The following is a 14,903-nucleotide window of genomic DNA, read 5'->3' on the forward strand; positions in this document are numbered from 1 at the left end:
TGGTACACGCAGAAGACAAAACTGCTTTTATGTAGGCAATATAACAAGGAAACTTTCTATTAAATAGAATAGTATTTGAGATAAAAGGTATAACTGAGTAATAAAACGTCTTTCTAAGAGCAAAGGTCCAAATATTTTTGGATTAGACCGCTGTCAACCCTTCAGCTTTCTACCACGCTGTCCAAATGCCCAGCTACACGCCACCTTCCCGTCTACCAACTCAACCGCTCAGGTTATCATACCCTAATCCATTTAAAGTCAAGCCAGCTCGCTCAAGCACAGACCTACCAGGGAGAAAGCTTAAGGGGATATGCGCCACTCATACTCATTAGCTCGTCTCCCGAGCTGCAAGGAGATAGAGGCTGATTTGACAGAAGGGTCTAAAGCCTCTTCCCAGAGCTTTAACAAGTCAGGGCCGCCCTACCTGCTGTCCCCGAGCTGCAAAGCCGCCGGGCTGCTAGGGCAGGCTGGTGCCATTGAGCAGCAATGCCGAGGAGCCCTGTCCCTGGCATCACTGGTGTAACTCCCCATGGCTTAACCAGTTTATGTAGGTCTTGGTCCATTTTGACTGGAACTGTTAAGGTGAAACGCCCGTGAGCTGCTGAGCCAGCAGCGATCCCCAGCACACGGCAGCCAACAAGCAGGCTGGGTTAGTGCTGGAAGAGGACATGGTCACAGAGCCTCGGTGAAGCCAAGAGTTGGAAGAGAAAGACATCTGAAATACTAAGCTGTGAATTAAAGAATAAGGGGGGAAACAGAGGGAAGCAAATACTGAAGATAGGCAGAATAGAGAAAAATGGTTAGAAATTAAGATTGCAGAAAATGCAGACAAGTCACATCTTTAATGTGACACCTGTCAAAGTAATCACTGCCAACATCTTTGAGCTAAAAAAAAAAGTAAAAAAATATCTTTCTAATGCTCTGTTCATTATTTGGTCAATTGAAAGGAAAACAATTGCCATTTCACTAAGTGCCAAAGATGGATCACTTGCAAAGACAATGGTGAAACTGATTCAGAAGGAAAAAAAAAAAACATTCCTAGAAAAACATGGAAGTAAGAAAGGTTTCAAAAACAAGTATCATGATAGAAATATTTAAGCCAATAAACTCGATAATGCTTAAAGGAGGTTGGATATTTGCCAAAATATATTGCATTAAAAGAAAAGAGTTACTACACAGACCTAAAACACTGGAATTTGTTACGGGAAATGGAAGCAGGAAATCACAAAGGGGATGGAGGAAGAATGGCACTATTATCAGACAGCCCTCTCCGGTCCCCAGGGATTTCAGTCCTGGAGTTTTAACCACACCAGATAGCAGCACTAAAATGCTGACCTGAGAGAGTCTATGGCTGAAGTACATCAGGAAGCTGATACTTTGCAAGATTGGCAATGGCCTCTGTGATTGTGCTCAAAAATGTCTTTGCAAATGAAGATAAGGAGTATCTACTTCACTTCCTGAGGTTAGTCACACAGCTGATAAAAAGGCTGCCAACTCCTGGTAGCTATTCTTTGCCCCTAGTTGCCAGCCCAGAGCTGAGCTTTCACAGCCCACAAACCCACTACCCCATCAGCTCTCCATGTCCTATCTTGAACATACTGTTGTACTTCAGCAGCTGCCAGCTGGTGGTCTGAGAATTCTGGGTACCTCTAGTAATGTGTACACACACTTGTCACCTAAAGACAGATCAAAATCTTCATAGACGAACCCAGAAATAACCTAAGGTAAAGGTTTTTGGTTTTAGAAGCTATGTAACATAAAGGGAGAGGTGAAATATTCAAAAGGGGAAAAAATGCTGAGACTGGGAAACAAAGTAAGAAGGAAGTAAACATGCTGAAAGGAAGGGGCACAGAAAACACAAGACCTGCTTTTAGGGGCACAGAGGTATGAATATACCGTGCAGCATTATAACTTATTTCTTTATGAAGGAAGGACATAGTCACCTCAGTAATAATAAAGCCCAAGGAAACACCTCTCCCTACACCAAAGAAAGTGAATTTAAGATGTAAAAGCATTTAATAAATTGGAATCAAACCAGCAAAGGTTGTTGTCCATTTTGGAGCAAAACCTACGTAAAAAGATATTCAGAACATTACATTAGCATTTCATGAAATTAATGGTGCCCAAAACATTTAGTTACGTTGAACGCTGCAAAACAGGATTCAATAAAAATCTTTCTGTGCCATTTCTATTGTGATGGTACCCACAGGTTCAAACTAAAATAAACCAAAACTTTGCAAGCACGCAGTACTCTGAAGTACTTCCAATTCAAAAGGATGTAAAACTTAAGTGGGCAGTACTAAGCTTTGTCACTTCTTATTTTACTTATATTTCCAATTTTCAGCAGATGTAGCATTCTAAAGCAACTATTTAGTAACAAACGTGATCTCAAATACATTAGGATTTCAGTAAACATGACTACTTTTTAAGAGCCGCAGAAATCTTGTCATTGCAATACTCCAGGGCTATATACTGACTGTGGTTCCAAGCCACTTCCAGCTCTTGTCAGTATAATACACTCATCTTAAGATCGCTAAGGAAGTATTAAAGGTAACCAAATCAGACATCTGTGTTTGCTTTCCCTTTCCCCACATGTGGTCTTCTGAACTAGGAACAGTCAGTATTGCATTCCCCACTGTTAGAGACGATCTAAGAACAGCTATCTGACCTTTCAAACAAAGGCAATCAGAGTAAGGAGGAGGACTGCGCTCAATACTGGGGCTTCAAATTAATCAGAATTATTCAGAGAACCTAGTGATTTCCACACTAAAGCAAGTATATTAGTTAGACAGTAAGCATCCCTGCACGGGAAAGACAACCTGCTGCTAAAAATCAAAGCACCCCAAGTCCGTTTATGCTCTAGAACCAACTTTAAAAGTGTGGCTCTTAGTTATTTAATTTAACAAAGTCAAACTTGTTCCATCTTCATTAACAAATACTGTTTTCAGTAGCTAGCAATAAGTATGGCAGAACTTGTTTTAATCATGAATCTCAACAGGAGGCAAATTTTTTAAGGTATTTGTTCCTTCAATGGTAGAAGTAAAACCAACACAGCAAACTGCTGGAAAGAATACTGAGATTGCAATTTCATTTCTATTTCTTTGAAGTTTGCTAATGTGCTTTGAAGAATTGTCTTTGAAATGTGAAAAAGCAAATTCCTATTCTTTTTTAAAAAGACTTCTGAGTATCTGAGAAAGCTATAAAATTGACAAACGTGTAATCAAACTAACATGGAGAAATAAACACGTAGATGTGAATCAGAAAAACTACATACCAAATGAAGCCAGGTTACAATCAACATTACCAACATAAACATCCAAGCATCAGTGAATAAACTAAAGCATCCAATAATTTCCCTAGTTGCACACAACATGAAGTTTTCCATAAATCTACATTTTAACAGATACCCCGAATTCATCTTGGCATAATGACCTACCTCTGTATGCCTTGAATGAAGTGCATTGTATTCTTTCTTGAGTTCTGCCTCCCTCTCCTCAAGTCTGCTAACTGGAAGAAGAAAAATTAGAAAAGAAATTAAAATTAAATTCAGAGTTCTAGTAAATGAGACTGTGACTTGCCTAGGACTAGGCAACCGGCTCAGAGATGAGCGTACCCTTAGTAGTGAACAGCAAGGAGCGTGATAAAAACTATGTTGGTTCTTGTGTTTTTGAACTCTCAACACTTGAGCTTCCCAAGTACATCAGCAGCAGCACAATCCTACAATTTGCAGTCCTCAAAGAGCTGAAGTACTATTTTCCCCAGCTGATTGCAAGTCCAACAAGAGGGGAGTTTTATGTTCAAAGACAGCTTACTGCTGGCACCAATCCAGACTGTTTCACACGGGCACATGGAAAACGTAGGAAGAGGCAGAAGCCACGTTACAGAGCTAGACTCAGTCTCGGATGCGAGCCGTGAGCTCCAGTTAAGGTTCTACATTGGTTTCCCAGAATATAATAATCACACATAATTTCCAGAGGTGTTTAACTAGGATAAACATAAACAAGGTATTTTTTTTTAAATAGCTTCAAGTCATATGTTGTGGTACAGAAATTAAGACTTCTGCTGGTATTCTGAGAAATTAAAAATACATCTAGCAGATTTAGTAGAATTTGAGACAGCAAATTCACATGAAGAGGAGGTGAGCTGGAACAAACTATACAATTGATTTGCAGAAAAATGAAGAGAAATCAGAATGTTCTTCACATAACTAATTCCATCTTTTTGTTTAGGTATTTTTGAGCATGATATTTATGCAATATAAGCATATGTTTCAAGTTCGGTAACCGAGCTTCTCTTCTTCCACTTGTCATGTTTAAATACCCCTGGGAAACTTCGAATTTATAGTTACTTGTCTCCGGAGAGCCATTGCCAAGCACGCATTATCTGAAGACAAATGCCAGCGTCTTCTCTGCCATTTGCACATTTTCATACGGCCAACTGGGCCTTCTGAAAATTAATTCTCAATATAACATTTCTTTTTGCTCCATATATCTGTATTTTGGCACAGTATTTATCCTAAGTATGTAACAATCAAAAAAAAATATCTTTGCCAGAGTCAAATGCTGGAACCAAAATACGTAATTGTCTACTTACTCAAATCTGTGTAAACAGTCTTAGCTCCTAATCTAATCTTGCTCTTACAAGAACATTAAATTCCTTGACACAACCTTTTGCACTCCACCTATAAATATCTGACCAAAAGCATTAAATCACATTTTATTTATACTAACGTAAGATTGAACACTTTCATTTCTGCACTGTTATCAGACTGAACGAGAGTTCTATGGGTCAAATAGCAGTAAGTGATGTAAAAGTGTTTACAGCACAATATATCAAAATATATTTTAAAGCACAATACATACATAAATATGCATACTTGAGACACAATGCAGGACACAAATCTTATCTAATAAATGGAAGATTTTTGTTTATTATTTTTAGGCAACAGATGCTTTAAGCCTCCCTATACATTTAAAGAGAGGTTATATGGAAGTTTGTGGTTAAGTGCCTACAGAAACAAGGGTCAGAATTTATAGTTACAAAGCATGACATGACAAACCAAATTTTACCCGCGATCTTAGACTGGCCGGTATCCTAGTCAGAAGTAATTACATTTTACAACAGCTGGCCATCAGAGACAGCCTAGCAGCGAGCAGTGGGTAGGTACAAGGCTGAGCTCAGCAGCTCTCGCTACCCACACGCCGTCCAGCGATGGCTGCGCTCACTGTCTGCGGGCTTTGCGTCGCAGTTCCCTGCCCCTCTCCCTTCAGGCAGACCAAGGGCCTGGAAGCCTTTCTGCTGTGCTAGACGTGCTCTAGGACAGGCAAACAGCCTGGAAATCAGAGAGTGCAAACTGCGTGACTAATTGGCTTCATGTTTCTGTGAAACTAGCTCCTTCTCCTAGAAACAGTGTCCGAGCAGCATGCAAGGGGTGGGCAGCCGTGCCCAGCTCCGTGCCCACACTGCCTCCTGCGAGACCCCGCTGCTCCGCGCTGGGCGCCAAAGTCACCATTCAATGCAGCCTCACCAGGAACCTGCAAAGAAGCCCCGGTGATGCTCCCCGACGCTGCTCAGTACACTCATGTCTAGACAGCACAGCCAACACCAGCTCCTAGAGATTCATTTTATCTGGTGGATTCTGAGAAAAGTACTCGACAATGCATTTAATGAAGATTAACGCTACATTAAGTGTTACAAGCAATCTTCTTTCTTTGTAGCTATCCATAACCTACCTTCATGAAATCCACAAAAGTGTTTCCCACTGTTATGGATATAAAACTTTCACAACAGTTGAGGTTCCCTAACGAAGCACACCATTTTCTCCTTCTACTGCCCGATTTTAAATAGTTCCTTAAACCAAGTCATAGAAGACAAATGCACATACATATGGGTACTGCATAGTCAAGGAGGATATCTACGTTAAATCTGAAAACTATTTTTGTTACAAAGGTTAAAAAAATGACAGCCCTGGAAGATGATGTAATTGACATTCAGCATTTTCTTCTGGAAGTCACTGCCAGCTGCGTAACACATGACAGTCCTACAGCTGGAAGCTTCAGTCACAAGCGGATGTACACAAAATTTACATACCCGCAACAGACACCACCATTAACAGTCCTCAAAACAGGCTCTTCCAATACCAGCAGGATGATACACAACACCAGAAATCTATTTTACCCAAAACATGCCTCCCATCAAAGATAAGATCAAACCACCAAGCTTCCCTTTTCCAATTAAACACTGTGGAAGAGAACAGATGTTCCCTGAGGATCAGAGATCACCACGGACTTGAACACAGAAGATACCTGAATGTAGAAGACCACGAGATTCTTGCCCCAAAATCTTGAAGAAACTTAAGTCGCTATTAAAGGTACACTCCCCATCAGCAGTAATGGGAAGCGAAATAGGAGACAAAAAATGCCTTCCACTGGCACCCAGAAGTACATTTAAAACCGAATTGTCGCCGGTTCCATTTTACTCCACCAGCACACAAAAGAGTGGAAGTCTGGCACCACCTTGATAACATCCACCCCAGAGGGACGGAGCTGGGTGCTGGCACTGCCCGAGACGCTGGGTCTGCAGAGTGGCAGCCAGACACAATTCCCATCAATGTGACTTCTAAGTAACAATAAAAAAAAGCTCCTCTGATATTTTAGTCTGTGACTTTCTTCCACTACGGTGGCAAATTCTTAATGCGTAGATGATAAAATCAGTTTGATGATATACATCGTAAAAGTAAAATATCCATTGTCCCTGTTGTAAGATGTCTCTTATAAAGCCATTATATCCTTGTTACATCATGGAAGATACTACACTGCAAGATTGCATTGTGCAAGACACTGTATGTGCAAAATACAATAAACATCTAAGAAGTTTCACTACTCATGGTTGCAAGTCTACCTGGAAAAATTTCCAAGGCCTTTCAGCATCATAAGCATGAGCATAAAATGCAAATATTCATCCCACTGAAACAACACCACAAACTCATGCCCAAGGTCTGCCTGCAACCTTCTCCAGCGCTGTCAATACTCTTAACACATTCAATGACCTGAAGTACCAACCCTAATCAGACTTCTCACAAATCAAACCAATCAAGCCTAAAAAGGTGTGATTCAATATTATAGCAAATTAGAGAGAAGCCTCCAGACTTTCTGCCTCCTGACAGCATTACGAAGAATTGGGCAGCAAAGCTGCCCACCCTGCCTGTTCAAAAATCAGAGCTTACCTCCCAAGTCTGATGGCTTTTACCAAGTTTGGAACACCCTCCATCTGTATGTTGTCCTCTGCCTCAAACTGCTGATAAGCCTGAGGGGGAGAAAGAGAAACACACCTGCTAGAATGCCAAATCCAGTATGATGCCTGCAAGAGGAATTACAAGTTCCTACTACACAAGCCAGGCCAGATCCAGCTCGTTACCGAGCCTCTTCTAGCACTAAGACTATATGAAGGTTCTCCTTGGACAACTTTCATCCAACTCCATTCATAGAAGCAGGTCCCATACTAAAGTTAAGATCAAGCATAATCAATCTCCAGGAGGAGCATAATCAATCAAAATCCAGTAGGACCCTATGACCTATTAAGTAGTTGCTAGAGAGCAGACACATCAACCATGGATTGAAACGAGGACTGAAGCTACCAAACAAGTATGTAACCTGAAAGTGTAAGACCAGGAAATAAGCAGCACAGAAAACTTGTAAAATTATAAATTCGACTCCTTGGCAAGACCAACATCTTCAAGGAGCTCTGATCACTGTGAACTACAGGTCTAGTTCTCAGATTAAGAAGTAGGGCACTTTCAATTATGAAGATAATTTAGCTGTCAAGAATGCTCTGTTGATAGCAAATACCAACACATACAGCTGCATGGTTCAAGTATCCACTATGTCTCAGACCCACAAAATCACAGTAATTTATCACCAAAAACCTGTCTTGAAGTTTAAGGAGATTTTTTTAAGTATTCTGCCACAACCATTTAATACAAAGACAACCTTATGCCAGGTTTAAACCTCATAAAGGTTGAAATTCAAATGACCAAGGATACATACAAGCCAACTTCTACCCAAAATCAAGTCAAAAAATAACTTGGATCTAGTACCAACTTCTCGCCTAGTCTTTGGCCAAAACAGTGTTTCACTGAGAAAAGTTTTGATTGATTGACTGCTTTGAAAACAGTGGGATGCTTCATTTGTACACTTGCCTATTGAAGCAAGTAACATTTTTTAGAAAATCCAACATGAAGTCAGCACGAACACAGAAGCTACAGCAGAATGGGTATGTTTTTAGAGCCAGATAACCAGTGACAACTCAGGAATGTAAGATTCTACAAGACATGTAAAGCCGTTTTCTTCATTGCTGCAATATTTACAGCAACAGAATTATTATAACAATTAAACTCCAGCACCTAAACCACTAGCACAATACTCCTTTAATTTTAAAAAGTACATGAGCAGTTAATTATATGCCAGTGGATTTCAACCTCCTCTCACCACTTTTGTTCAGGTATATTAATAGACGAGTTTAAAGCAGGCCAATCACTGCTCTAATTTTCTACTCCATTTTATTCTAGCCTCCAGTCTCGCAGCATGACGGGGTGCAATCTCTTGAGCTAACTGTACCCTCTGCTCCATCTAGTGGACTGCTGACTCCCCCAGCACAAGAGAGAGCCAGTGGGTGCTCCTGTAGCTTCACAGGACAGGGCAGCCAGGAACGGAACTGAGAAATGCTTTAGTCAGAAACAAAGCCCTTCCCTTCCCGTACACTTTGAGGATCACACTTCTTACAGAAAGATTCTTCAAATTTAGTAAGTGATACCCGAGGCACAGCGTAGGGAAGGGCAGTGGGGGAATCTGCTTTGTAAACAAACTAATGTAGATGAGAAACAGCAGCACTGAGGAAAAAAAGTGGCAAACGGCTCCAAATGTGTTAATCAAGAAATACAAGAAGTCAAAATGTTCTGTTCCTTCTTTGTTGGAAATAAGATCAGTTCTGCTGCTCTCAGTCTTTGAAAAATACATAGGAACAATCCAGATCCCCACTGAACAAACCTCAGCTTTTCAACTTCTTTCAAGATCTATTGAAAAGCTTTCTTGTATTCCTCAGAAAAAACACTACAGTCGAGCCATACCTAGAAATAGCATTACTGACAGACGTATTTCATATCAGTTTAGTTATTCTCATCATCACGTGTGCAGATACACAAGTCACAAGTCAAATCTCAAAACAACGTTAAGCTTCACAGCTGAAAGTTCGTATTAGAATCTCCTTGTTAACTAGGCAGATCTGTGTTAAATTGCTGCTGCAGCTCTGTGCAGGTGTATCTCAGAGTATTGGATGTCTTCAGACTATACATCAGGAGGTTGTGTACCTGGGTGTACATTACAGTAATGCTGGTATCTGGAGAGCTCGAATGAAAATAAAATACTTAATAACTTAACATCTGCAGAAGATTCAGAACAGAACCTGGTCTTGCATTTTCTCCTGAAGCCAGTGAAAGAAATACTTCTGTTCGCTTCAGAGGAAAACAAATCTGCATGTTTTCAGGTCAGCCGCCAAAACGTTTGTCTCATATCCCAAATAAAACCTACAGCAAGCTATATCAACTGCTGCACGATGTCACCTGATGTGGGAAATACAATCATCCCAACACTTGCGTCAACATTTGCAGCTCTGAAGACCAGGAGTTGTTTCTTGGTTTGGTTTTTTTTCTCTTTTTTTTTTTTTTGGGGGGGGGGGGGCGTGGTTGTTTTTCACATATGTAGTTTTCCCCAAATATAATCTAACTTGAGCATAAATTACAAAGCTAAGGTTTGGTAAATTTAGGAGGTACAGAAACATATCTGTGCTTTGGTTGTCCTGTCAAATGCAGTATATCGCTTTGGCTGTACTTTAGCACTAGGCAGATGCAGAAAAGGAACCAAGTCTTTCAGCTCCCACAGCCTACCACCTCCATCAGAAAGCACCTCAACCATGTAGACACCGTGTTTTTCAGATTCTCTCGTAAATAAGTTACACTGAGAATGATTCCTCCAGAAAGCATCCTCCAAAGCTGTTCCGTTCCTGTAGTAAGTCAAAATATACCACAGTCGTCTTTTACTCCATAAAAAAGAACTGACATTCCCAAAAAGGAAGGCAAGACAGTGAAAGAAATTAAACCTCCGTAGCCCCCACAGAATTCAGTGGTACATTATGTGGGCGCTGGAAGGCACTTACCCCACTTGGCAACTGGAGACGGAGCAGTACCCAAAGTAGTATCATATTCCCTCATGGCGCATTGCTGGACAAGTGAGCTGAGTATTGCTATTACAAGTTTTTATAGCTCTAAGTGCCTGGTTTTCCAGAGTCAAGGCTGAAATTTGAAATGTTCTAATGCCACAAGCTAATTACAGGCAGAGCTAGGAGTCCCACCCTCACAGCAAAGACTTGAAATAATGCGGAAGTCAGATATATTCAAGGTCTTGTAAGAAGTGTTTATATCAAAAGAACTTCAGACACATCATGGAAGCAGAAGGGAAGGTGAAGAAAAGAATTTAAGTGTTAACTTTTATTTTTTGAAAGCCTGGCATTTCCATGCTTGGTGCACCTCCACAATATTCAGAGATGCCTTCTGCTGCTGAGAAAACAAACAAACAAGAAACCATAAAAGTCTAGTTAAGTGAAAACCAAAATGAGACATTTGCTCACAGTCAGTAAAAGTTTGCCAAAGACCAATACCAACAGCTTCTGAAAATTCTGCCCGTACCAATATTGTCCCTAGACAAAACTCCAAGGAACTCTGTGATATTTAACTTGCTTTAACTTCCACAAGCCAGAGGCCCCTAAGAGCACTTACCTCCCTGCAGAGGTAATGCTGACAGCCAACACGCCCCAACGCGAGGGCAGAGGCAAACCACGGAAGGTTCCAGAGAGGAGCAGCAGTGCAAAACGAGATGAGGAGATGGGTGAGGGGCCAAAGAGCCACACCACTGCAGCACGTTCCTGTCCTCAAACAGAAGTCGCAAATCCTTATGCCTCGCATCCCAGGATGCAACATGTCACACCATTTTTTGACAGCAAATTTGACTTAGGCAATCACCACAATCCACCAAACACCGGGAGCAAGTGTTGTATACCATGCAAGAGTAGTAACTCCACGCGCATCTGCCCCTGCCATTCAGCGTGGCTCACAATCCGCCCAGCAGTGCCACCAGGTCAGCTCTCCCTCTTTCCATTTCCTCCTATGAAAGGGCAGAGTACAGCAGTTCACTCACCTAGGAGGGAGCTGACAGCAACTTATTTAAATTTGTAATACAGGAAAAAAAAAAAAGTCAGTGAACCACAGGAACTAGGTAACTGGTTGACACAAAATAAGCTTCTTATTTCACTTCTTTAATTTCAGATTTATTCCAACCCAGCTGGTTGAATACATGGCTATGAACGTAATCCCACACGATAAATTTGAGTGCAAAGAAATATTTCCCTTTTTCTTTAGCGTGATGATCACCAAGACTGCAAAAACAAGCACTTAAAATTCAGGACATAACAAAACTACGGCTTCTTGAGCAACTTGATTGAGATGCAAGTTCAAGCACAATCATGCTGAACCTTACCATGTAACTTAAGAGGTACCCTCTCCCAACGCTAACTAGTCTTCACTAAATGCTCAGGATGGACGGTGTTCAAGGGAATCAGTCGAAAGTTTTTAATGGACAAAACTTGTCCTCACACACCTTGCTTATGTCAGGAAAAACACATATAGCGCAGGAAGTACTCCACAAGAACCAAAAAATCTTGTAATTAAAGTACTGCATGGGATCGCGTCTTACCTGTTTTCTATTCTAAACTATTAATCATACCATCAACAGATGTTGCCATCTCAGACTCTATACTCCAACACAAAAATGCAAAGCCAGGTTTTATTTGTTTACCTGCTCTGTGCCAGGCATTTGCAATCCCCATTATCAATGACAACACTACCACTATTTTGAATGTTGATATGGTAACAGTTGGCAATACCACAGGCTAATTTAAATCCATGGACAGTAGTATAGGAAGTAGAAGAGAAAAAGAATTATAGCTAGGAGACTTGTAGCCGCATCCAGTGAATTCAAGTGACACATTGGTATCTTTGGTATGGTAGGACAAATAAATCACCTTGCCTAGAAAACAAGATAATGCAGTAGAGTCGGACAACTTCGCAAATATGTACACCAGTATGGTTTTCACACCCTAGAAATTTAGATCACTAAAACCAGTTCACTTGCATAATGTTCATTAGATGTTCAACAATTGTGTTTATGTCCCCTTTGATCTTCCTCAGCATCAGCAGCACGTCAAATCTTCATAAGTCTTTCATGTTGTCCCAGACAAGTTATCAACCCAAATCATAAGCAAAACTCAATGTTCAACAGAGCTCTACTGTTTCTCCAAAGTTACATTTTTGCTACCACAAAAGGTTTTTTCCCCCTCAATAAAAAGATTTTGGAACTGTTTAAAAGTCACATGTTCTATCACCCTAACTTCATGCTGTTATGATAACTGTTTCAACAACACTACTTCTTACCAAAACAAGCAGTTTTGGCCAACAGTCATGGTTCTACAATTCAGTTTCTCATGCAAATACTTTAATTAATATGATACACACACACAATGTAATTAAAAGCTTAAAATCATATATATATTATTGAAGGCTTAATATTCAAGGCTAAAAAAGAATGTCACACAAACAGATTTGCAGAACAACATAAAATGGCATTATGTACATCAGTATATAAGTGCAATTTCTACAAGAGAAACTCTGTGTATAGTGCCACATACATTGCCAGGAATCCAAATGATTTTTCTTTTTTGTGCAACTAATTTGTACTTTTTTTGTATTAACAGAAAAAATAATGGCCTATATGACACGATGCAATCTTGGTGCCATAATCCTGTTGTCAGAGTACAGGGTTCCCTGTTAACAAGTTGTTTGGGCTGTGGGCTCAGAGCATGGGCGTTCTGGAAACAGTGTCCTTTGTTACCAAAACAGACCACTCAACTCTCCTTCCAATGTTTTCTTTTCCCTTCTTCTGATGCTTTTGAACACTCAGACACGCTTCCATTCACAAGAATCACAGCATTTCTGATATGAGTCTCTACAATATGCTTTACAATTACCCATTTTAGCCTGACTTGATCTATAAAGATACACTCGTATAAATCAATCATCCCGGTTTTCACTAGGAAAGACTGCTTGACATGTTCCTCCATCACAGCCTGTACAGAATCCAAGAATATTTTAACTGCAATTGACCTGAAGTACATGCTTCTAAGATTTCCCAACAGCGTTTCTAAACCATTCAAGTTTTGGAAAGATTCACCTCTGCATGCCACCTATGTTAATCTTAACACCAGCGCACTAATACTCCCACCCTGCTATAGACTCACTCGCGCCACTGAAAATTACACTTTACAGGAAGATTATTATACCGTAAATTGAAAAAGAGAGCTATGACTTATTGCATTATGGGCATGAAAAGTGGCCAAGTAGAAACAAAGGAAGAAAGAACAGTGAAAAAGAGCTGTTTTGACAACTGGCACTCTGCTTTTGGAAACTGATCTTATCTCAACCTTATCAGGCTTGATATATTCTTACTTTAAATTTCTGTATGGCCTAGCAATGAAAGCTGTATAGTAATCGATAGACACGATAGTCTTATGTCAATAGAAATTAGCTTAGAAGCATGACAAAATGTTCACATTAATTCATATTGATCATTATTTTCTATACTGTGCTAAAAAGGTTAAATGAAAACAAAAATCATAACCCTCATTGCATGTTTAACAGACTCACAGCAAAAAAAAAAATGAATCCATTGTTAGCAGCATAGGTCTTTTATCTTCAACTTAAGACTGCGGGGCAGGGGAGACGAAGTGAGAAGATAAGACTGCTGTGGGTTTGAGGTGTTTGGGTTTTTTTTCCTCTAAACTTTATTCAACCAGAAGCTGAAAAACTGTTGATCAAGTTTCATTCAATGACCATGTACCTGGAAAAGAAGCAGTCCAGCAGAATATCTAAGCTACAATATATTCACATTGTAACTTTCAGGATTTCAGGAAAACTGATCATTGCTATCTTTTTCCAGAACTTACACAGGTTTTCATAAATTACACACAACATCTCTAAAAGTGGAAGTGTTCTTCCTCACCTCTTTTCCTGTAAAAACTAAATGCCTAAGAAATAAGTAATTCAGCAAAAATTATACCAAAGCTAATGAGAATCAGCATCAATGGTATTCTCATCCCAGTAGTGCTTCGAAACCCAAAGGTTACATTTATTTTTAGCACAGACAACAGTTTAATGGGAAGAAAACTAGCTTATTTTATGATTACAAACAAGGCAATAAGTTCTAAATACCTCCTGCAAAAGTTGCTAAACATGAAAATAGCATGGTCAAAGAGGAAAAAAACCCAAACAAGTACGATACCAAAAGAATCAGGTTACGAGTCACAGGCTTGGATCTCATTTGTTTGCCTTAATTCTAAGGAAAACAAACCTGCACAAGAGTTAAATCTAGTTATCTGTGGAGACTGACTCTTGTTCAGGGAGTGTAGCAATAGGACAAGGGTAATGGTTTTAAATTGAAAGAGGGGAGATTTAGATTAGACATCGGGAAGAAATTCTCTCCTGTGAGGGTGGTGAGCCCCTGGCCCAGGTTGCCCAGAGAAGCTGTGGCTGCCCCATCCCTGGAGGGGTTCAAGGCCAGGCTGGACGGGGCTTGGAGCAACCTGGGCTGGTGGGAGGTGTCCCTGCCCAGGGCAGGGGGTGGCACTGGGTGGGCTTTAAGGTCCCTTCCAACCCAAACCATTCTGTGATTCTACACTTATCTTTCAAAATATGGGAAATGGACAGCACAGTTGTTTAGCATATGTATTATAATTTTACAGAA

The 14,903-nt window shown here is 40.3% G+C and overlaps 1 protein-coding gene across 7 annotated transcripts in view; it reads right to left on the reverse strand.

Annotated features, from left to right (window-relative positions):
* SPAG9 (sperm associated antigen 9) overlaps positions 1-14,903 on the reverse strand; it is a 64,567-nt gene that overhangs the window by 42,744 nt on the left and 6,920 nt on the right. For all 7 annotated transcript variants that reach the window (XM_054221607.1, XM_054221605.1, XM_054221609.1 and 4 more), the window contains one exon: positions 3,437-3,507. In XM_054221607.1, the coding sequence (XP_054077582.1) occupies positions 3,437-3,507 (71 nt within the window). The remainder of the gene's footprint in view (positions 1-3,436; positions 3,508-14,903) is intronic.

Source organism: Rissa tridactyla, chromosome 15 (assembly GCF_028500815.1).
Source record: "Rissa tridactyla isolate bRisTri1 chromosome 15, bRisTri1.patW.cur.20221130, whole genome shotgun sequence".
NCBI classification, from domain to species: Eukaryota; Metazoa; Chordata; class Aves; order Charadriiformes; family Laridae; genus Rissa; species Rissa tridactyla.